This window comes from Myotis myotis, unplaced genomic scaffold (assembly GCF_014108235.1).
Source record: "Myotis myotis isolate mMyoMyo1 unplaced genomic scaffold, mMyoMyo1.p scaffold_m19_p_1, whole genome shotgun sequence".
NCBI classification, from domain to species: domain Eukaryota; kingdom Metazoa; phylum Chordata; class Mammalia; order Chiroptera; family Vespertilionidae; genus Myotis; species Myotis myotis.
Window position 1 is genome coordinate 206,220,207 of NW_023416313.1, and position 22,688 is coordinate 206,242,894.

Below are 22,688 nucleotides of genomic sequence, written 5' to 3' on the forward strand. Positions count from 1 at the left end.
CTCAAAGCTCTTGCTGGTGACAGCAAGCCTTTTTAATAGACTTTTCCTTGTAGAACCATGAGACATATGTCCAATTAGCAGAATAACTTCCCTTAAATATACAAATAAACTGTTGACTGATAATGGCGGGACATATGTGAGGCTAATTTAAGGCAGCGTGGTTCAGGATCTGGGGTACCGCCCCCTTCCCCAGTCTGTTTCCAGGCCTCTCCTTCCCTGCAGTTTCTTGCTAATGGAACAGAGCTTCACGCCCCACATGCTAGAGGAGGAAGAGGGACATCTCTGTGCTATACACGGTCACAGCGCCAAGTACCTAAGCCACTCATTCATGTAGTGAAATTGTGCAGTTAATATTTAGTGAGCACCCACCACACCACGTGCCAGGCACTGTGCGAGGTGCAGGATATGCAATGCCCTATTCTTGAGGGGACCGGAGATAACTATCAGTTGATGGAACTCAGAGTGTCCACTCTAGGAGGCCAAGGATTCGATCTGATCGCTTGCTGCTTTATCCACAGCACTTGGAACAGCACTGGGCACGTGCCAGGCTCACTAAGTACTTTGTAGAGGATTCGGGAGGTTAGTAAACAAGATAATGTCAGCTCTTGCTGAGTGCCCTAAAAGAGATAAAATGTGCTCATGGGATAAAAAGTGACTGAAGATGGGCTGGGGAAGGGCTCTCTGACGGGGACTTTTCAGTTGAAATTAGAAAGTGATGAAAGAACCAGTAAGAAAAGAGCTGAGGGAAGACTGTTAGACGAAGAGGCAGGGTGGGCTACATAATTTTTGGGGCCCACTGCAAAAGCAAACTGGGGGCCACTGGGCGTGGGTAAGTCAGTATCGCCTTCCTGTGGCCCTGCATCCTAACCTACAGAGACAACAGGTTAGGATGCAGGGCCACAGGAAGGCGATACTGACTTACCCACCCCCAGTGGTCCCCAGTTATCTCTGGTCCTCCTGTCTTTCAGGAGGTGGCAACCTCTGTGCTGGGACATGCTCAGAACCAGGATTGGGGGCGGGTGAGAGGTCCCTGCCAAGATGCCTGTTGAACTTGCGGTGGTGATGTGAGTCTGGGATACGGGGGGGATTGAATAATTTGTATGACTCCGACCCTTCCTATTGTTAATGTAAAAAAACCCGATTGAAACCTGTACAGAATTTTTGTGAGTTTATTTGAGCCAAACTGTCGATGTAGCCGGGAAGCAGAACCTCAACGAATTGAGATAATGCTTCGGAGAATGGCGGGTTACATTTGTATTTATATATTGCAATCAAAGGAAAGGGATGTAGGTGGGTTACCTGAAAGCCATTGGTGATAGACTAGAGAGGTGGGAGAAAGCAAAGGGGGCGGGAAGGCCCTATGATTGGATAAAAAATAAAATGATGGACACATATTTAGGTGGGTGCAGGAACTTTTCATGATAATGAAGGAATTTGTGGTATCTGCCCTGGCGCCCAGCACATTAAGTTGTGCCCCAAGGGGTCCAGAAAAAGGGAAGTTACAAGTTACCTAGACATTTCAAAGGGTATGTTATCATAGATGCAAAAAGACAGATAGGCTCAGTTAAGGTAAAGGTTGACTTGTCAGTGAGGATATTGGCCTAGGATATAACTACCCACCATAACTGCTTTTAGTTAAAGTTTAATTTCAGACCATTCTTTGTGGTTACTTTCGGTCTTTGAGTTTGCAAGACTGCCATGCAGGCCTTCCATGAGCCTGTCAGGTTAGCATGTGGCCCCTTTGTCCACACTATGTCTGCACCCTGGCACCCAGTGGAGATGAAGGGCAATGGCAGAGTGTAGGCCTCCCTCACCTGAGCAACCTGGTTACCACCCTGGGTGGAAGGCAGCTGTGACTGTGGGGTGGAGGCGGGGGGCCCAGGAGCCAGGGTCCTGGGGGTGAGGAGTGGGCAGCCCGCTAGGGATTGGGACTTTGTGTGAGCTGAATCCCTTAGTGTGTGCTCCATTGTCCCATCAGGCTTCACTTGTAAAACACGAATTCGAAGTTAAAATTAAAAATTTCAGGACAGCTATTAGTTTCCCATTGCTGCTGTAACAAACTATCACAAACTTAGTGACTTAAAACAATGCAGATTTAAAAACATAACAACAAAAAAATACAGATTTATTCTCTTTCAGTTATGGAGATCAGAAGTCTGAAATGATTCTCACTGGGCTAAATTGAACACGTCAGAAGAGCTGTGTTCCTTCCGGGGGCTGCCGGACTTTTGTAGCTTCTGAAGGCCACCTGCATTCCTTGGCTGGTGGCACCTTTTCCCCATCTTTAAAGCCAGCAATGTCTGGGCAAGTCCTCACTCTGCCACCTCTCTGGTTCTCTTCTTGTGCGCCCCCTGTTCCACTTAACAGGGCCATTGTGACCACACTGGGTGCGGGAAGCCACCGCTTGCAGATACTGTCACGAGTGTGCACCAAGGAACACGGAAGGCCGAAGGACCTTGGGTGTTAGCAGGGCTGAGGCTAAGCACGATTGTTCATGTTGAGATAGTGGTGGCTCAAGGCAATTCTCTAGCCTGATAATCCTTTTACTGTTTACCAAACATCACCTTTGATATGTCTGTATGCATTGTTAAAGGGCAAATGTGTATTCAAGTAAATAAAAGGCGGACCAGGCCAGAGGTTGGTGTGTCTCTTCAAGAAAGAGGCTCCATCTGGCCCCCCATGCCTTCTAAATTCATATTTCTTGTATAGCATTTTCATTTGTGCATCAGCCCCTCCTTTAGATCCTGAACCCCACCGTGAAGGTAGTGTTAACTGGGTCCACCTGTGTAATCTGAGATAACCTCTCTGTCTCAAGGTCAGCTGATTAGCAACCTTAATTTCACCTGTAACCTTAATTCCCTTTTGCCATGTAAGGAACACACTCACAGGTTCTGTGTCATGGCCATCTTTGTTGGAGGGGGGAGTTGGCATTATTTGGCCTTCCATATTAAATCACAAGTGTGGGGCTCAGTGTGGCCTCACTGGTCACATGCCCATGAAGCTGGCCCTGGGAAGAGGAAATTGCAAGCCTAAAATCCCTGAGATGGGAATCCTTGGCTCAGTTACAGAGCTGAAAGGAGGCCAGCGTGACGGAGTAGAGTGAATGACAGGCCATGTGGTACAAAATGAGACGGGAGAGGCTGGCTCAGGTTGAGAACACAGGAGCAATGAAGAGTTAGGAACAACAGGCTGGGATCTGCCTTTGAGTTTTCAAAACAAAATATATGAAAAGTTTCAGATTAAAAAGTAGAGAGAATAATATGAAGAACCATATACCGGGCACCTAGATCTAAAAGATGTTGCTGTAATCAATGCTGAAGAATTTTAAATGATAGAAATCATGGCTTTTCTCCTGTCATTTCCATGTGCATCTCTAACACGACTAAGTATTAATATACGCCTTACATTGGACACACATTATTTATGTGTTTTCCTAAGTATTCATGTCATTATCACCATGAACAAGAAAGTGGAGCTGACCACATGTCACATAATGAAATTAACAGGAGTTTTGTTTTTTTTTAATGTCATCTAATTCCTATGCATGTTCAGTTGCTCCCCAAATGCCCTGCCTGTTGATCTTCACATTGCACCTGAGCTTTGTACCTATTCCCTCTTAGCATCAGGCCTCTTTCTCTGAATCTTGCTGAGTTTTGTTTTGTGTTCCTTCCCACCAGCCCCCAACATCTCCAGGCTGTGAGGAAGTGAAAGAGACTCCTGTTCCACACCCAGGCCCATGGCCTGAACAGAGATGATGGGGAAGGGAAGGGAAGGGAAGGGAAGGGAAGAGACACGAAAGGAAGGGAAGAGGGCTGACTGCATATGTTATTCTGCTTGTGGACTGACATTGGTTTTTCCTGTCTGTAATTGTCATTCTAGAAGTGCCATCACTCTTCCAGCGGCAAAGTAACTGTTGAGAACAAATTAATTATGTACCTTCTCAGTGTGTATGATTAAGGGACACATGGAGGGAAGGGTTCTCTTTAGTTTTTCTGGCAACTAGGCTCCCAAATGGATGCTTTCCAGACTGAAGAGTGCGTGTCCTGGGCTCCTGTAGACATCTGGGTTTGTCTGCGTGGTGGCAGGCTTGCCCACTGGCAGGCAGAGTCACAAGTTGCCAGTAATATTATTAATCTTTTACATTTGCAGCATGTGCACTGTTTGCTGAGGGCTTGCACACTCACATCAGCTTATTCGTTGGGATTTCAGGGATGCTGGAACAACTTTCTTTCCTTAATACCTCCCTAAATCATTGCTGATGCTTGTAATTCCACCATTAGAGATTAATTCCTTTGGCTAAAACGTGTTCCCTATTAAAATACAAATATTCTTGGCAGCTGTGTAGCATGTTTTATTCATTAAGCTTTCTCAGCCATTAGCAGCTGCCCTCCCCAGATGCCCCCTCCTGCAACTTTCTTTTTGGACGGCCTTCTCTGAAACAGAACCTATATTTTTGGAAACTATCCCATTCCATAGAATTCTACTCTCAGTTGCGGAAGCTGGAAAAACAGGCAGGTTAAAGAAACTCCTGCCAAAGTGACAACAACAGAAAACAATTTCCTGCATTACTACCTCTAGGGCGTATTTGCATTTGAACTGAAATTTTCTGGAGACACAGTGCTTAATGCACAGGAACCTGTACCCCTTCATTCTGTCCTGTCGGTGGCCTTACCCTTAGATCTCTCCTTTATTGGGCTACCTGACTGAGGCAGAGGTGAGAGAGGGTCCTGGCTGGACCACCTTGATAGTAGATCCAGTTTTTGTAACTCAGATTGGGCATTGGCTTGGAGTGGTGTTCATTGTGGGTAGCAAAGAAAGTGGAGCGGACCACATGTAACATAATGCCCATTCTGCAGAAGGAAGATTGAGGTGTCAGGACAACTACAGTTGGAGTGGGGCTAGAATGAAATGTTGTCTTTAGAAGCTCAGTAAACACAGTTGTAGATTGTTAGGGTCAGAAGACACCTTAGAATAGCGGTTCTCAACCTATGGGTCGCGACCCCTTTGGGGGTCAAATGACCCTTTCACAGGGGTTGCCTAAGACCATCAGAAAACACATATATAATTACATATTGTTTTTGTGATTAATCACTATGCTTTAATTATGTTCAATTTGTAACAATGAAAATACATCCTGCATATCAGATATTTACATTACGATTCATAACAGTAGCAACATTACAGTTATGAAGTAGCAACGAAAATAATTTTATGGTTGGGGGTCACCACAACATGAGGAACTGTATTAAAGGGTCGCAGCATTAGGAAGGTTGAGAACCACTGCCTTAGAAACAATCTAACTCTGGGAAAGCAAACATATTTCATTTCCTAACTCCGACTGATAAGTAGTTGTTGTCTTAGAGCAGAGTGGAGAATAAGTGAGTCTCCACCTGGGCTCAGTAACTGCATGTTGTGGTGGATTAGTGATGTCTGATGTGTGGTCACAGAGGAGAGACACGATGTTACCCACTTGCTATTCCTGATTCTGCTCCATCTCTCATTCACAAATGAGCCCGCTAAGGTTCAGAGAGCTGGGATGATTTGATCAGGATTACATAAGTAGGGGCAGAATTGGCCCACAATCCAGATCTCTTGTGTCCTGGTTCAAAACCCTTTTTTGTCCTGAAGTATCAAGGTATTCTAAGAAATATTTCACTGTGGTTAAAGAGCACTGTGGTCTGGGAGTCAGTTTCTGGGTTCAGGTCCCAGCTTTGGCACTAGTTAGCTGGGCGCCTTTACCAAGTAATTAAACCTTTCTGAACCATAGCTTCTTCATCTGTAAAATAGGGGATAATAATTGTGTCTATCTTTTTGGGTGGTTGTGGAATTAAATGAGATAATACACATATTATCTCATTTAACACATAGTAAGTACTTAATAAGTGTTAGTAACTTAGTTAAAGTGTTTTTTTTTTAATCCTTACTGAGGACATGCTTTCATTGATTTTAAAGAGGGAGAATAGGAGGTGGAGAGGGAGGGAGGGAGGGAGGGAGAGAGAGATTGATGTGAGGTTGAAACATCGATTGGTTGCCCCCTAGGGGATCAAACCCACAACCTAGGTATATGCCCTGACTGGAATCTAACCTGTGAACTTTTGTTGTATAGCACCACACTTCAACCAACTGAGCCACACCGGTCAGGCTAAAATGTTACATTTTTATTGCATTGTCCTTCTAGATTCTTGCTGGATATGGACACATAACCTTCCCATGGTCATCCCTCTCAGTGTCCTTCAGAGTTACCACTCAACACCCCCTTCTCTGCGTTCCCTATGGAATGCTATGGGACTTCTGGGTTTGAAGTGCTCCTGGAATTGTAGTTTGGTCATGACGACGACTCTCACAGTATAATAGCCAAGTGTGAGATGGTGCTGGGTCAGTAAATGCCTGCACTTCTGGGGCAGCTTTTGTTGATACACTTCATGCTCCACTGAAATTTGTCTTGGTTTGGAGCGTGCGATGCAGCCCTGGAGGCCTGCTGTGACTCCCCAAGGACCAGCTGCTGAAAGGGGCCTTGGGGGCCATTTTGCCTGGTCTCCCCTCTGACGGGAACATCATTGTAGCATCTTCCCTGATACTGTCGCTGAACTCCTAAGCCATTGTGTACTTCCCACCCCTGACCTAGTTTGGAGACTGGGTACCAATGTCCAGCTGGTGCCAGCCCCATCCTCTTATGCCCACCTCTCCTGTGGACCAGGGGGAAAGGGACTTTGAGCTGACTCCTGCAGGATGAGTGGCCATCCCTTGCATTGTTTGACTTGCTCACACTTTGGGTCACAGTTCGGTTGCACCATGGCCATGTCTGGGGTTGCTTCCCTGCTTTCCATTGGCTGAGCCAGAGCAGAGCAGATGAACATAGCCCCAGAGCTGTGGCATGGGCCGGAGTCCCGTTATTTCCAAGGGAGGCTCAGATTAAGGGAGGATTGAGAGCTACACAGGGTGGAACTCCTGGCTCTGCTGTTAGTTCTGGGATGGGCGGAGGCAGTAGCATCGCCTGTGAGAGGGAGATGAGTGGGGGGTGGAGGGGGGAGGGCAGGAGGAGAGGAGAATGGCCATCTGGGGCTAGGAAGAGGGGAGGGCTGGGAGGGAGGCCTGGGTCCTGGCTGAAGAGGGTTTTGACAGGTGAGAAGGGAAGAGAGGGGTAAGATTGTGGATCTTCCCGTGCAAAGTAGTTGGGGGGCAGAAGATGGCACAGGAGGTGACTGATCACTAGGGGGGGTGGGGGTGGTGGATAGTGAGTGAGTGGGGAGGTAAGATACGAGGTGGGAGGGTGCCTGGGTTGCATCATGGGGGGACTGGTAGGAGTTGAATGTCATACCGAAGGCAGTGGGGACTTTTGGGGGGTTATCACTGAAAGCTGTTTTCTGTTTTCCACTGTGACCAGTGCTCTGTCCCTTCCTGACCCGTCTCCTTGGGCCTCATGGTCTGTGATCTTATCCAGTGTTTGCAGTGGGAGGCCTTATGCCTCCTGGGCCTCCCTCACTTCCAGTGGTTCTCTGATCTTTGTGCAAGTGGTGCTTTCCAGGCCTCTGTATGTTCATGAATTTGTTCCTAATCTCCATGCTGTTAGCTGGTTTATTGGAACAGCTCCTGGGAGGCCAGATATGGCCAGGCGCCATGGCGGCCGTGTGGCCCAGCTGTTGGATATAGCTGAGGCTCAGCTGGGGCAGGAGTAGGGGGAGGGCAACACGGTGGGCCCATAGCAAGCACTGGCTGCCTGGATTTTTTTTCTTTGAGTTCATGAGGAATGCTTAACAGTGTGTTTGGAGGGGCAGCAGATTTTAGTAGAAAGGGACAGGTTTTGGAAACAGAAGATAATGACTCAAACCCTGTATCTACTACTTATTGGCCGAATAACCCTGGCAAGGCCCCTAACTTTTTGGAGCCTCAATTCCTGCATCTGTGCAGTGGGGAGAATGATAGTACCCACTTCAAGGCTCTTGCCTGGATCAGTGAGATAATGTGTGTCCAAGGTTTTATGCGCTGTAAGTGACTGTGAATTCACTACTGAGGACCATTATCACAGTGTCTGATGAGCAAGATTTGTTCCCAGCAGCTTATATCATATGCTGATACAGTGAGCCAACAATTCAAATAGAAACTAGTGATTATGGAGAAGAGTATGTGAAAATTACAAATCAGGGACCTATTTATACTTGTATTATGCTGACAAGTCATTTGGCAACTTAAGTTTGATTCTCATTTTAATATGAAATTATTAACTGAACTTGGGTGTTAGTAAAACGTAAGATGATAGGAAACATACGTACATGGGCATTCACAGCCTTTATCATCTATTAATGAACACATAGAAATTGGATGAAGACAGGAATCTTTTGTTTAAAAGACTCAAGATGGATATTTATATAAAATGTGTCTAAAATACTATAATTGATTTAAAATTAGCAGTTTATATATTCTTGTAAATATTTCTCTATTTTCCGAGTCCAGCACGGCTAGAGAGTGGTCCGGTTCCTAAGTAGGGGCTAGGGGGGATTGAGAAAATGAAAGAGACACAAATACAGTAGGGAAAGCTGGGACTGGGTGGGAACACTGTCCTCTGATGGAGGGACAGGGTCCCAGAGCCAGTACAGCATGTTTATTTTATACAGCAAAAACCAGGAAGTTTTACTAAAGGTCAAGACAAAGGAGATTATGTGCATTCTTGGGTGGGCCTGAGTCGTATTCATTCCTGGTGCTTGGCTGGATTTAGATAACGAAACCTACCCCCTGGCACGTGGGCTGAAGGTCAAGCTGACAGCATTCCTACCTCTGGAAAGGTGTGTTTCCAGGATGTGGCTCTGCCAAGGCCACTGGATTCAGCTGACAATAATTAGAGAAATGCTCATGTGCCTTCCCAGGAGCTCTCTACAAATTCTGGAATTAGATGGTGGTGTAGTCGCACAACTTAGTGAGTATAGTAACCACTATTGAATTGTACACTTAAAAATGGTAAGTTTTATGGTATGTGAGTTATATCTCAATTTTAAAAATAAAAATAACTAAAGCAATAACTTTATTATAAAAAAATTAGAGTCAAGAAAAATTACCTAGCCCTAACCGGTTTGGCTCAGTGGGTAGAGCGTCAGCCTGCAGACTGAAGGGTCCCAGGTTCGATTCCGGTCAAGGGCATGTACCTGGGTTGCGGGCACATCCCCAGTAGGAGATGTGCAGGAGGCAGCTGATTGGTGTTTCTCATCAATGTTTCTAACTCTCTATCCCTCTCCCTTCCTCTCTGTAAAAAATCAATAAAATATGTTTAAAAAAGAAAATAAAGAAAAATTACCTAGCCTTTTACCAGCTTAAACAGTATGATTTCGATATACTCTCTTCTAACCCTTTTCTATTATATCCATAATGTTTTTTTTTTTTAATATATTTTATTGATTTTTTTACAGAGAGGAAGGGAGAGCGATAGAGAGTTAGAAACATCGATGAGAGAGAAACATCGATCAGCTGCCTCCTGCACATCTCCTACTGGGGATGTGCCCGCAACCCAGGTACATGCCCTTGACCGGAATCGAACCTGGGACCTTTCAGTCCGCAGGCCGACGCTCTATCCACTGAGCCAAACCGGTTCCGGCTATCCATAATGTTTTATTAATATCATGAACTGTTTTTCTCATCTAACGTGTTATTAGCATTTTTACATGTTCCTACATAGTGTTCATTTAAAATGGCTACCTAATATGCCATTGTGTAACTGTTACACAATTTACTTAACTATTCTCTTTTTCATGTCTTGGACTATTTTCTTAGGAGAAATTTCTAAATGATAGATTTTATTTATATATATATATGAAAAGAAAGACAAACTGCAGACTGGGAGAAAATATTTTCAAATCATTTATTAAATAAAGTACTCGTATATGGAAATTTAAAGAATTCCTACAACTTAATAATAAGAAACCAAACAAGCCATTAAAAAATGGACAAAAGATTTGGATGGACATTTCACCAAAGAAAATATACAGATGGCAAATAAGCACATGAAAATATGCTTAACATCACTACTCATAGGGAAACATAAATTTAAACCATAATGAAATAACATTACACATGTGTTAGAATGACTAAAACGAAAAAGACTTACTCTATAAGCACTGGGAGGATGTGGAGGAACTCTCATACTCTGTTGATGGGAATTTAAAATGGTACAGCCACTTCACAACATTGTTTAATTTCTTAAAAAGTTAAACATATACCTATCAAACAGTTTGATCATTACATTCCTAAATACTTACTCATGAGAAATGAAAGCATATGTTTATGTACCTGAATGTTTATAACAGCTTTATTTATACTTAACAGATAAATGAATACATGAATTGTGATATAGTTATACAACGGAATACTACTCAGTAAGGAAAAATGATCCCATTTCATCTCTTTGTTTTGGCTTATGAGCTATAATTCTTTTTGTTATTTTAGTGATTATATTAGTATATAGCATACAGTTTTTACTTGTCACTGTCTACATTCAAATGATATTATACTACTTCACAGAATATAAGAATCTTACAATAGTATACTTTCTTTCTTCCCAGCCTTTATGATGCAATACATTTTGCTTTTACATGTATTATAAACTCTACATTACATTGTTTTATTTTTGTTTAAGTGATTACCTTTGAAGAGACAGAATATTAAAAAAAAAACTCTTGTATAGTTACCCATGTGTGATGTTAGTGGGTAGATGGTATTTCCAACCGTTATCCTGAATGAGATCCCTGAGGGAGTAAACCTAGAATATTGTATTTATCATGTTGTTTCCCCCCTGTATTTTTTTGGTCCTTTGACATCGGGGTTTTATTGACACTGGAGGAACTAATTCATGGAGAGAGCAAGCTCCTCACAGGAAAGCATGCCTTTCATAGGCACACCAACCAGTTCAGAGCCCATGACACCAACCATCTCCTTTATTGAGTAGTTATTCTCTGGGACACTGTCCACCTGCCCCACCTACACCAGGGCCAGGTACCAAACAATTAGGGACATGCCCTGTGCTCCCAAGCCTACAGCAGTTATTCAATCTAGTCAATCCTAAGCTTGCTTACTCTCCCTCACCGATTCTTTTCCAAGGAATCTACAATGAAAGCTCTTGCCCACATTTTCTCCTCCTTCCCCGTACTCTCGGCCAACCCTAGTGCTTCCTCCTGTGGCCCTGCATGGCCTGCCAAGCCTCCTGCTGCTGGGAACTGTGAGTGAAGCTTCTTCCTTTGTGAGAGCCGTTTCTGTGTCTGTTTCTGTGTCTGTCTTGCCGTATCTCATTAAAACAAGTCCTCGGTACCCTTACAACAGCACAGCAATGCCGGCTCCGGCTGCCAGGAGTACCTCACTTAACCTTCCCAGGAACCCTATGGATATAGCTAAGAAGAGAGACAGAGGACGCTCCATGGAGTGGGATTAAATTTGTCCTCGGTCTCCTTCAAAACATTTAGAAACTGCAACATATTCCTCCCCTCCCCGTAAGACATGATGAATTTTACTTTGTTGCCTAAATGACAATTTAAAGCAAAGGGTGACATCAGAAAAGAGACCTTCCAGGCAGTCCTGGACTGATTTCTTGGGATGAGGGGGGAGTTACAATTTCATGTTCATGATGAAAACACACATGTGGATCATAGTGTCCTATAAAATTAGGGAGGAGGTGCTGGAGTCCTCCCTCTGCACCAAAGTCTGCGTGGCAGAATTTTGTACATTTAAAGCTGAAAAAAAAAATCAGCTGGACTTTTCTGTTTCCAGAAGATGTTGAAGAAGGGATGATTAAAAAAAAAAATGTCTCCCCCATTATTGATATAATATACATTAAAGAAATTTGGAAAATACTGAAAAACCTATGAAGAAGGAAAAATACTCATGTAATCTCACAGCCCAGAGATGCCACTGTTAATATTTCAGTGTATTTCCTTCGGGCCTTGAGTTTTTGACTAGAAGAATTAATCAAAGGTCCTTCTCTGTTTTGGGATCTGTCACCTTCTCCTTCACTCACTCTTCCTGTGTGTGTGGGGTATGTATATATGTGTGTCTGACTGTCTCTTTCCTCTCTGTTCATACTCACCCCTAAATCCCATTGGGGATATTGCCCCATTCTGATGGGGAGCCCCGTTGATTCCGTCTGACTTTGGTAACTTTCTGCCAAGGTTGGGGGCCGAGACCCTTGCTCTTGGGATTTAGACACAAGTCAAGAATTGCCCTCCTTAGGCCTTTGCTCCATCCCTCTCAATCAATAACTAATCAACAGTAAGTTGATCTTATTAGCTATTCACTGCCCCCTCCCAAACCCCAAACCAAGTTGACTAATGAGAGTGTTTTTAATTAATGTAACGCAGATTAAAACTCATTACAGCAAGGTTATTGGTAATGAGATAATCATAAGGCAAGTTATTGAGCTGGGAGTAAAAATGAAGTTGGAGGAGGGGCAGGGATACCATGCCAGCTGTTTCTGCTATTTTTTGGGCAGGGATGGATGGGGGAGTAGGGGCTTGCCATGAGGGTACGCTGCAGTGACACACCCAAACCAGTCAGGGAAGCCAGGTGCTGGGTAAGGGCAGGACTCAGGTCTAAGGGGGAAATGGGTGATCAGTATTGGGGTAGTAGCAGAAGTAGGGAGATCTTTGGGGAAGAGAACCTGAAATTGGTGTATTTAGAATAGGCCTCTATAGCTCTTCTTATGCAGGGATGCTTTGCAATTTAAATGACACAGCTTGAAATTATTATTTCTGTCTATTAGGTTGTGGTCCAGACTTGTTCGACTGAACGAAGTACAGGGAGTAGATGGGCCTCAAGTTCTTTTTTTTTTTTTTTTTTTTAAATTTCAGCTTTCAAGAAAGATTGATTCCCTCATACCTCTGTCTCTATTCATTCATTGAGCACCGATTATACATATGCTGGGGCCTGTGCTAAGCTTTGTTATGCATTGCTTCATTTGGTCAACACAGTTATCACTTTTCTCTTCCTTTTACTGATAAGGAAACTGAGGCTCCAAGGTTTAGCAACTTGGCCCTGGTTATATGGCAAGTCAGTAGGAAATCAGGATTTGAACCCAGGTCTTTTTGATTCCATAGCCAGAGCTATTAGTCATTATGTTTTATGATCCCCTCTTATTGTATTCAAGACCAACGCCAGCTTGCATTGGACTTTTATACCGGCTGGACTTGACTCAAGTTCCATGGCCACCCTGGTGCCCTCCCCAGCACCTGGCAGGCCTGGGAGAGCTCAGCAGTACCTTTCCTGCCTGCCATTGGTGATTCTAGTTCCATGGGTGCATGTGCACCTCTCGGTCTACATGGTAAGCCCTTGGACCGTGAGGGCCCTGGTTATACTTCCTTGCTTCCCCACAATGCTTGCACACAGAGAAATTCAGCTGATGCCTCTTCCTGGCGCCTGGGTGAGCACACCAATAATTCACCAAATACTGGCTCTGGGCCCTTGGGAATACCACTGAACCTCTCTGGGGTTATTTCTTCATCCTTAAAGATACATATTAAGGTCATTTTACAGAGATATTGTACAGATTTAAAAATGATAACAACCACTGCAACCTACACTTGAATGTTTACTGTAAGCCATAAATAGTACTTAGAATGGGGCACTAAATAAATGATTATCCAAGTGTTGGTGAGGATGTGGAGAAAAGAGACATCTTGTTCACTGTTGGTATAAAGGTAAATTGGTGCAACTACTATGGAAAACAGTATGGAGTTCCTAAAAAAATTTAAAATAGAACTACCTATGACCCAGCAATTTTATTTCTTGGTATTTATCTGAAGAAAATTAAAACTCTAATTTGAAAAGATGTATGAATATCCCCATGTTCATTGCAGAATTATTTATAATAGCCAGGATATGGAAACAACCTAAGTGTCCATGAATGGATAAATGGTTAAAGAAAATGTGGTACATAAACACAGTGGAATATTACTCAGCCATAAAAAAGAATGGACTTTTGCCATTTGCACTAACATGGATGGTGAGGGCATTATGCTAAGTGAAATAAGTCAGACACAGAGAGACAAATACGGTATGATCTCTTTTATGTGTAGAATCAAATCAAATCAAAACAAAACAAAACCAAGCTTACAGATACAGAGAACAATGTGGAGGTTGCAAGGTGGGAGAAATGGGTAACTTTTTTAAAATTTAAATGAATAATAATTTAAAAAATGACTATTTATTTATGATAGTTGTTATTAATTTATAAACCTGAGCTGTCCAATATGGTAGCCACTAGCCACATGTGTCAATTTTAATGTAAATGATTTAAATTTGAATAAAATGAAAAATTCAGTTCCTCAGTCGTACTAGCCACATTTTAAGTGCTCAGTGGCCACTGTGGCCATGTAGGTAGTGGCTGCATATTGGACAGTGCAGGTACCAAACACCTGCATCACTGCAGAAAGTTCTGTTGAATGGAACTGTTATAAACTGACTTTCATTTACCTGCATGTCCCTCTTGGTATGTATGCCTGTGTAAGTGCTCAGAGAGATGCGTAGTATGAAGGCCCAGATTCAAGGGGATGCAGAGATTGGGAGATCCTGGAAGCTGTGCTTCTCACTGAGCACACTTGCATGGTCAGGGACCGGTCCTGGGTAGGAGAGAATGCCTGTATGTTTCCTGCTCCCAGCAGGCTTAGCCCTTTAAAGTACCAAATTAAATGATGCTGAAAAGGGGAAGGGGTTGCACTGAATCAGTAGTTTCTTAAAATTCCGAGAGTTACCTGCCTTCTGATCCCAAAGGACAGTGAAGCTGCAGGAGCCGGAGCTGGAAAGGACCCTGGAGAGCAGAGGGCCTGCTCGGGTACTCAGAATAGTCTTTTGGCCTTAAAAGAGATTTTAATTTTTTGGTGAGTGGCAGTGTCCCTCACTCTCATGTAACTGTGTGTGTTTATTTAGAAGCTGGCTGAAGGTGATTTTGGAACCTCTTTAGTTGAAATATGAGCAGCAAGTAGATGCTGACTCATTTCCATGGATGATGGCTTTGTGAGTGTAAGACCTATAGTCACCATCAACCTACACTATGACACATGACTTGCCCTGAGGTACACAGAGTGAACAGGGGACACACATGATTTAACCTAATGGCGGATGTGCCAAGTATCTGGTGAGTCAGTAGACTGGGCTTGTCAGGAAGCTGGGCTTGTGTCACTGCCGGGAGCCGGTCCATCCTTGCTGTTTCAAAGGACCTGGCATATATGGCATACTGTTCTTAATATGTTTGCTCACCTTCTTGGCACTATGTGTTTTAACCAAGGTCACCTCTCTGAGAAAGGTTGTTTCCCCAGGTAGGGATTTTCCCCTGAAGTTAGGGAGGGAAGAAAACCTCTTAACTAAGTGCCAGGCGGGTAATTAATCACTTTAACTACAAACAATCACACTTAAGCTACATAATCTTTACTCCCTGGAATGGAGATAAGAAACGCCCTAACCTTTGTAATAGAGATTGATAGGATTGAATCAACTGGTATAAATACAGATGTAAGAACCCAGAACTTAGAACACAGAACTTAGAACACAGAACTTAGAACTCAGAACTTAGAATACAGAGCTTAGAACACAGAACTTAGAATACGGAACCAAGAGAGACGGAACCTAGGCACAGAACCTACACAGAACGTTCTCTAGAGACAGAAGAACTTCGCTGGAGAGAACATGGCAAAAGTTCCTGGACAGAAACTGGCCTCAGAACCTAGAGACAGAACCTAGCGAGAGAACATGGCAAAAGATCCTGGACTGAACCTGACTACAGAAATTGGCAAGAGAACCTGACTATAGAACCTGGCTGGATAACCTGGACAGAACCTGGCTGGAGAACCTAGCAAGAGAACATGGACACAGACCCTGGCAGGAGATCCTAAGCAGAACTTCGCTGGAGATCCAGACCAGAACTTGGCTGGAGATCCTGGCTGGAGATCCTGGCTAGGCTGCTGATCAACTGAACGCTGTCTCCATGTCCCTCCTTCTTCGCCGACTCCATCCACACCTTTGGGGACCCCTGGACCTGCTGGGGTTGGACCCCGGCATGTCACCAGAGGTGGCCCACGCAGAGCATTACCTAGACACGGTCCTGAAGGTGACCATCACTTTGTGCCAAGAGACACCCTACCTGAGACTGTCTTATGCCATAGATGAGGGGCAGCAGAACGCTGGCTCTGTTCCCTGGTGGGAAGGCTTGGCAGGGTGACACTGATGTTTTCTGAGGGCTGCCAAAGGCAGACAAATGCAGTTGTGCATCGTCAAAAGAAAATGGTAGAAGTATTTAATACACACGCGCACACGTACACAAACACACATACATGCATGCACAACGCACACACATACGCATGCATGCACTCACATCCTTACAAACCCACACACATGCACACAAACGCACACACCATACACATGAATACACACACACACAGACGCACTTGGTGGATGTTCTCTCATTCTGAAATGCCCTCCTTTTTTACCCTAATCTATTCAAATTCAGTTTCAGGGGCTAACCTTTTATATAAGCCAGAGTCTAGTCATGCCAATAATTTGAATGGGGAAAATTTAATAAAAAGGATCATTAACTAGTAAAAGGTAATTTACTCCTAAAAGGAGTAAAAGAAGATTCTAAGGGTACAGAAGTAGCAAACGCACAGAGCAGCTGCTCCCTCTAGGGCCGAGGGGTAGTGAACCAGGACAAAACTGAAGACTCAGCCAGGGCTTCCCACCTGCAAAGCTGAGCTGCCTGGGTGGTGAGGAGATGTGGTGGAAAGTGTGGCCCATGGGGGTAGCCTGCCTGGTGGTGGAGAAATTGGCTGGAGCTGATGTGCAGGAGAGGCCTACTGGGTAGTCAGAACACTCGCTGGAGGGTGTGGGTCTGAGCTGCTCCATGGGAGGGGCCCACGAGGTGGAGGAGAAATTTATTGGGGATGGCTGGTCTGTGAGGGCCACTGAAGTGGGCACTCCCAAGCCACTGGCCTGCTGGCTGTTGTGCTGAAGGCAGTGCATTGGGACCAGCAAGGGAGAATCCTTGCTCTGTTGTGGCCTCCACTGTCCCTCCAGAGCCCTGTTGACAAAGCCCAAAAGCCATCATCTGACAGGAGAAATGACACAGGGTCCTGCTCCAATGTCACAGTTCAAGGCAAAGAGGGTGGGCTTGGAGCTGAGAGGCATCTGTTCATGGCACATACCCTGCTTCTCCTGCCGGTAGCCAAGCCTTTCCTCAGATTCCAGCCTTTTTGGGCCTTCCATCCGTGAGCTCCCACGGTAGATCCCACTGCCACATGTCTGTCAGGTCTCCCCTGTGGTAGAGGGCACAGCACTCAGCCTGCTGTACGTCCCAGTGAGTGCACAATGGTTGATGTCTTTACTGCAAGGGGAGGCAACAAGGGTGTGTATCCTTACCCTATTTTCCAATCCTCTGTTCCATTTGGTATTGACCCTGGAACAGCTTTGAGTGGGGGCTGAGTGGGCCTCCTTAGGGTGGGGGATGGCTGCTGGGTGCCAGGGCAGCCTCACCGGAGCATCTGGCTGGACCTGGGCTCTGGTCACACCTTCCTTTAGAATTAATGGGTTGTGGATGCCTTTCTGGCCACCTCATATTCTGCTGTTGAATAATGTGACCTCTCCTCCGCTGGGTTGGAATTGGGGGACAATTACTTGAGCTGCAAAAAGTCATCCTATATAATAAAAGCCTAATATGCGAAGTGTCCGGTCAACCAGTCAGCTGTTCAACCAATCAAAGCATAATATGCTAATGATGTGCTAAGGCCGCTCAACCGCTCACTATGATGTGCACTGACCCCCGGGGGCAGGCAGTTGACCATGCACTGACTACCAGGGGGCAGACAGTCAACCAGTTGACCAGTCACTATGACGTGTACTGACCACCAGGGGGCAGACGCTCCAACTGGTAAGTTAGCTTGCTGCTGGGGTCTGACCTATTGGGACTGAGCGAGATGGGCTGGACACGCCTTGGAGTCCTCCCGTGGTCCCTCCCCAGCTGGCCAACCTCCTGCATCCCTTCCTGGCCCCAGTTGTGCACTGGTGGGGTCCCTCACCTGGCCTGTGCCCTCTCACAATCCGGGACCCCTTGGGGGATGTTGGAGAGCTGGTTTCAGCCCAATCCCGCAGGCCTCTGGTTTGTTTATAACAGCCTGGACCCTTGTATTGTGAGGATGTGCCCAGTTCCATGTTTGACTGTATTAACCTTCTTTGTTGCTTCCTTAGAACAAGGGTTTGAGTGTGGCCTTGGCCAGCCATCGCACTACTGACCTTATGTTCCAAATTCTTTTAATATGTTTTTATTGATTCCAGAGTGAGAAAGGGAGAAGGAGAGGGAGATTGAAACATCAATGATGAGGGAATCATCCATTGGTTGCCTCCTGTATGCCCTACTACTGGGGATCAACCGCAGCCCGGTCAGGGCAGATGCTCAAATTCTTAAAAAAGAGCCCTGGCCAGTGTGGCTCAGTTGGTTGGGCATTGTCCCATGCACTAAAAGGTTGCCGTTTTGATTTCTGGTCAGGGAACATGCCCGGTTTGCCAGCTCGATCCCCAGGTGTGGGTGTGCAGGAGGCAGTCTATCGATGTTTTACTCTCACATCCATCTTTCTTTCTCTCTCCTCTCTCTTCCTCTGTGTCTAAGAAGTCAATAATCTACACTAATAAAAGAGAAAAATGGTAATTGGCGTACGGCGCTACCCTTTTCATTGGCTAATCAGGGCTATATGCAAATTAACTGCCAACTAAGATGGTGGCTAATTTGCATATGTAGGCACAATGCAGGGAGGCGAAAGGGAAAGCAGGAAGAAGCCCCCTGCCACTGACAGTGATCGGAAACCCAGGGGGGAGCTAAGAGGTGGGGGGCAGGGCAAAGGCGGCCCTGGGGCCACCTTTGCCCTGCCCCCCAGCCATGATCGGAGAATCAGGCGCCTTTGCCGCCCTGGCCAGTGATAGCAGGAAGTAGGGGTGGAGCCAGCGATGGGAGCTAGGCACGGTCGAAGCTGGAAGTCTCAGGAGCTAGGGGTCCCTTGCCTGGGCCTAAAGCGGAGCCCACCATCGCGGGGCCGCTGCCACTGCGGGTCCCCACTGCCCGGGCCGGACGCCTAGGCCAGAGGCGTTAGGCCTGGGCAGGGTCGGAGCCTGCAACCGCGGGGAGCTGGGGGTCCCCTGCCCAGGCCTAATGCCTTGGCCAGAGGCGTTAGGCCTGGGCAGGGGCAGAGCGGGAGAAGGCGGGGAGCTGGGAGTCCCCTGCCCAGGCCTAATGCCTCGGCCAGAGGCGTTAGGCCTGGGCAGGGGCGGAGCCTGCAACCGCGGGGAGCTGGGGATCCCCTGCCCAGGCCTGACACCTCTGCCGGAGGCCTCAGGCCTGGTCAAGGGGCCGATCCGGTGATTGGTGATCGGAGGGTGATGAAGGTCAACTCCTCTGGCCGAGGCATCAGGCCTGGGTGGGGGGCAGAGCCGGGGATTGGAGGGATATGATGGTCCCCTTGCCCAGGCCTGAAGCCTGGGTCAGAGGCGTCAGGCTTGGGCGGGGGGTGGAGCAAGCGATCAGAGGGAGATGGGGGTCCCCTGCCCAGGCATGATTCCTGGGCCAGAGGCCTCAGGCCTGGGCGGGGGTCAGAGCCAGTGATCTGGGGGAGATGGGGGTCCCCTGTCCAAGCCTGACACCTCTGACGGAGGCGTCAGGCCTGGGCAAGGGGCCGATCAGGCGATCGGAGGGTGATGGGGGTCTACGCCTCTGACTGAGGCATCAGGCCTGGGCAAGGGGCAGAGTCAGCAATCGGAGGGGTCTGGGGGTCCCCTGCCCAGGCCTGACGCCTGGGCCAGAGGCATCAGGCTTGGGCTGGGGGCAGAACCAGTGATTGGGGGAAATGAGGGTCCCCTGCCCAGGCCTGACACCTCTGTCAAGAGGCGTCAGGCCTGGGCAAGGGGCCGATCCTGCGATTGGAGGGTGATGGGGGTCAACGCCTGAGGGCTCCCAGTATGTGAGAGGGGGCAGGCTGGGCTGAGGGACACTCCCCCCCCCCCCCCCCCACACCCAGTGCACGAATTTCGTGCACCAGGCCCCTAGTGTGTATATATATATATATATAAAAGAGAGAGAATCTATCCCATCCCTCACAATCCTTTAATTCATGTAGAGTGTGCTGTCAATCCTTAATTCTCTTTTCCCTATAATCTCCTATCTGGGAAAGAAGCTCCTCCATGGCCCAGCTTGGATTAGTATCCACATCAAGGCTGGAGGATTCTGCCCAGGGGAATGGAGTCATGTGCACAGGGTTCCCTGGGGGTACCTTGGGCTGGGAGGCAGAGGTGTCCAGCAGAACCAGCAGTGGGGGTCCCTCAGGGCTTAAGGACATCCTGCCTCTGCCTGGAGTCTGTGGCATCTGCTCTGCTGTAGTGGGAGGGGGCAGATAGGCTTCCTGGCTGCTGGGATGAGGATGTTCAGGGCTATACTATTCTCTTCTTAATTTCTAAAGTAATAGTTTTCTGTGTGGTTCACTTGGCAACTAATTATATGGGATTTTTCAACATTTCTTCCATGTTTGTTGCCCACTGTTATTTAACTCTTCATGTGGTTCATTGCCTCCAATATGTACTTAATTATGTCAGCATCTTTCATAGTACTTAAGAGAGGGTGAGTCCATCATAGATGGTCACCCTCTCTTCGTTGACTTCATGGGCAGAAGAGGTACAGGGTTCCCACAGGGCATTGGACTCCCTTGCCTTCTCTGTGTGCTCATGGGCCCACCCTACCTCAGAAGCTGTAGCTCCAGGAAGGCAGGGCCCTCAGAGCTTCCAGACCCTCAGCTGAGCTTGGTGATGACTGGGGATGCACACCCTGGGGGCTGATACCCGCCTCCCAGCTCTGGAAGGACAGGTGGGCATCAGGCCGCAAGTTAAGGCTGTCTTGTCCTAGACAGCCTGCCCGGTGGCCTGCTCCATGTGCCAGGAAACTTTTTGCTCCAGTTAATACGAGATCACTGCAAAAGTTTGCTGAGTTGAAAGAGCTCTAGGTTTGGAGTGTTTTCTAGACTTAAAAAAAAATTATTAGCTACTTCTTGATAAGCAAACCATCTGAGTTTTTTTATCTTTAAAGATACCAATACCTGCCTCCCTGAGCTGCTATAGGAATGAAGAGAAATAATGTATATGACCATGTTTTAGAAATCATAGGTCTCCATACAGATAGTATTATTAACATGTCTGAGGGTTGGGTGGCAAATGCATTAACTTGATGTACCCTTGAATGAATCATTAGTAGATGAGATTTGGTTAGAAGCCTTGAATGAACACCCATTTCTGAGGGAGTGGGGTCCAGACCAGGTAAGTTTGATGGAAAGGAGATTGGAAGCATCCAGCCATATGAGAAGGCCAGCCTTGGTATGAGGTTGCAATTGACTGCTCTGGGTACCATGATTGAAGGAGAACACTGAGAGAAGAGGTGAATGAAGGTGTGTGTGTGTGTGTGTGTGTGTGTGTGTGTGTGTGTTCTGAGGGTAAATCAGGTTTTCCAAGCAGAGGGGCAGAGGGTCGATGCCCACTGGACAGGGTGCACTCACACCTCTCTGGTCTTGGCTTGCCTCCCTGCAGGTGCACCTCCGTTCTGCCCGGCGTCTCTGTGAGCTCTGCTGTGCCAACCGGGGCACCTTCATCAAGGTGGGCCAGCACCTGGCAGCCTTGGACTACCTGCTGCCTCAGGAGTACACCAGCACACTGAAGGTGCTGCACAGCCAAGCCCCGAAGAGCAGCATGCAAGAGGTCAGCCAGGTCATCCGCGAGGACCTGGGCAAGGAGGTACCTGCTTCTGCCAGGAGGGCTGGGCCCTGGGACGGTATGCTTTTGAAAAGGCCCTGGCAGATTCTCACTGCCAGGTGCTGAGGACCCACTACTAGTGCAGAACCATACTTCACACAGCTTTCAGTGCTCAGATCAAAGAGGTTAGAAGGAACCAGTGTTTCTCAGTAAAAAATATTAGTTGGACCATATGAAAGGAGTGATATTCTACTGCAACCTAATATGAATGGTTCAACCTAGTAATATCTATCAAGTATTGAGGGTTTCTCATGTGCCGACACCTGTGTTGTGTTCATTCCATGTACTATCTCACTTAATTCTCACCCAATGGCAGGTACTGCCATTAACCTCATTTTGCAGAAGAGGGATGGAAGCTTAGGTGCTAAGGTAAAATGTCCAAGGGCACTTTAATATGTGATTCCAGCATACTGCTCTCTAATCCTGTCAGCGGGCTGTCCAAATCATTCGGTGCATTGGCTTTCCCGGAACATCTGTGGCAGGCAGCCATCAGCCTCTGCTTGATTACCTCTAGTGATGGGAAGCTCATTCTCCCATCTGCTGCCCTCAGTGGTCTCTTCTTTTGTTAGTCATCTCTAATTATAAAAGTTCTTCCTCCTAAGGCCTAAAACCTGCCTCCTCAAACCTCACTTTTCTGATCTTTATTCTGACACTTAGAGCAACAGAGAAAGGGGCAAAGGGTCCCTCTGTCCACAGCCCAGATCACATTCCTTTGGACTTATGCTAGTGATCTGCAGGATGTGTGGACCCTGAACTGGGCACAGTGACATGGGCCCTCGCTGGCCTGTTCTGGTTGTCTTGCTTCTGGGGACAGGGAGGGGCTTGAGTAGCTGTCTGCAGGTTGCTGAGCTGGGGGTCAGGCCCAGCCCTACAAATTGTGTGCTGTAATCTGAGGG

The 22,688-nt window shown here is 46.7% G+C and overlaps 1 protein-coding gene across 4 annotated transcripts in view; it reads left to right on the plus strand.

Moving 5' to 3' along the window:
• Nucleotides 1–22,688, plus strand: part of ADCK1 (aarF domain containing kinase 1) — a 116,498-nt gene that overhangs the window by 19,690 nt on the left and 74,120 nt on the right. For all 4 annotated transcript variants that reach the window (XM_036314299.1, XM_036314317.1, XM_036314308.1 and 1 more), the window contains one exon: nucleotides 21,571–21,774. In XM_036314299.1, coding sequence (XP_036170192.1) covers nucleotides 21,571–21,774 — 204 coding nt within the window. The remainder of the gene's footprint in view (nucleotides 1–21,570; nucleotides 21,775–22,688) is intronic.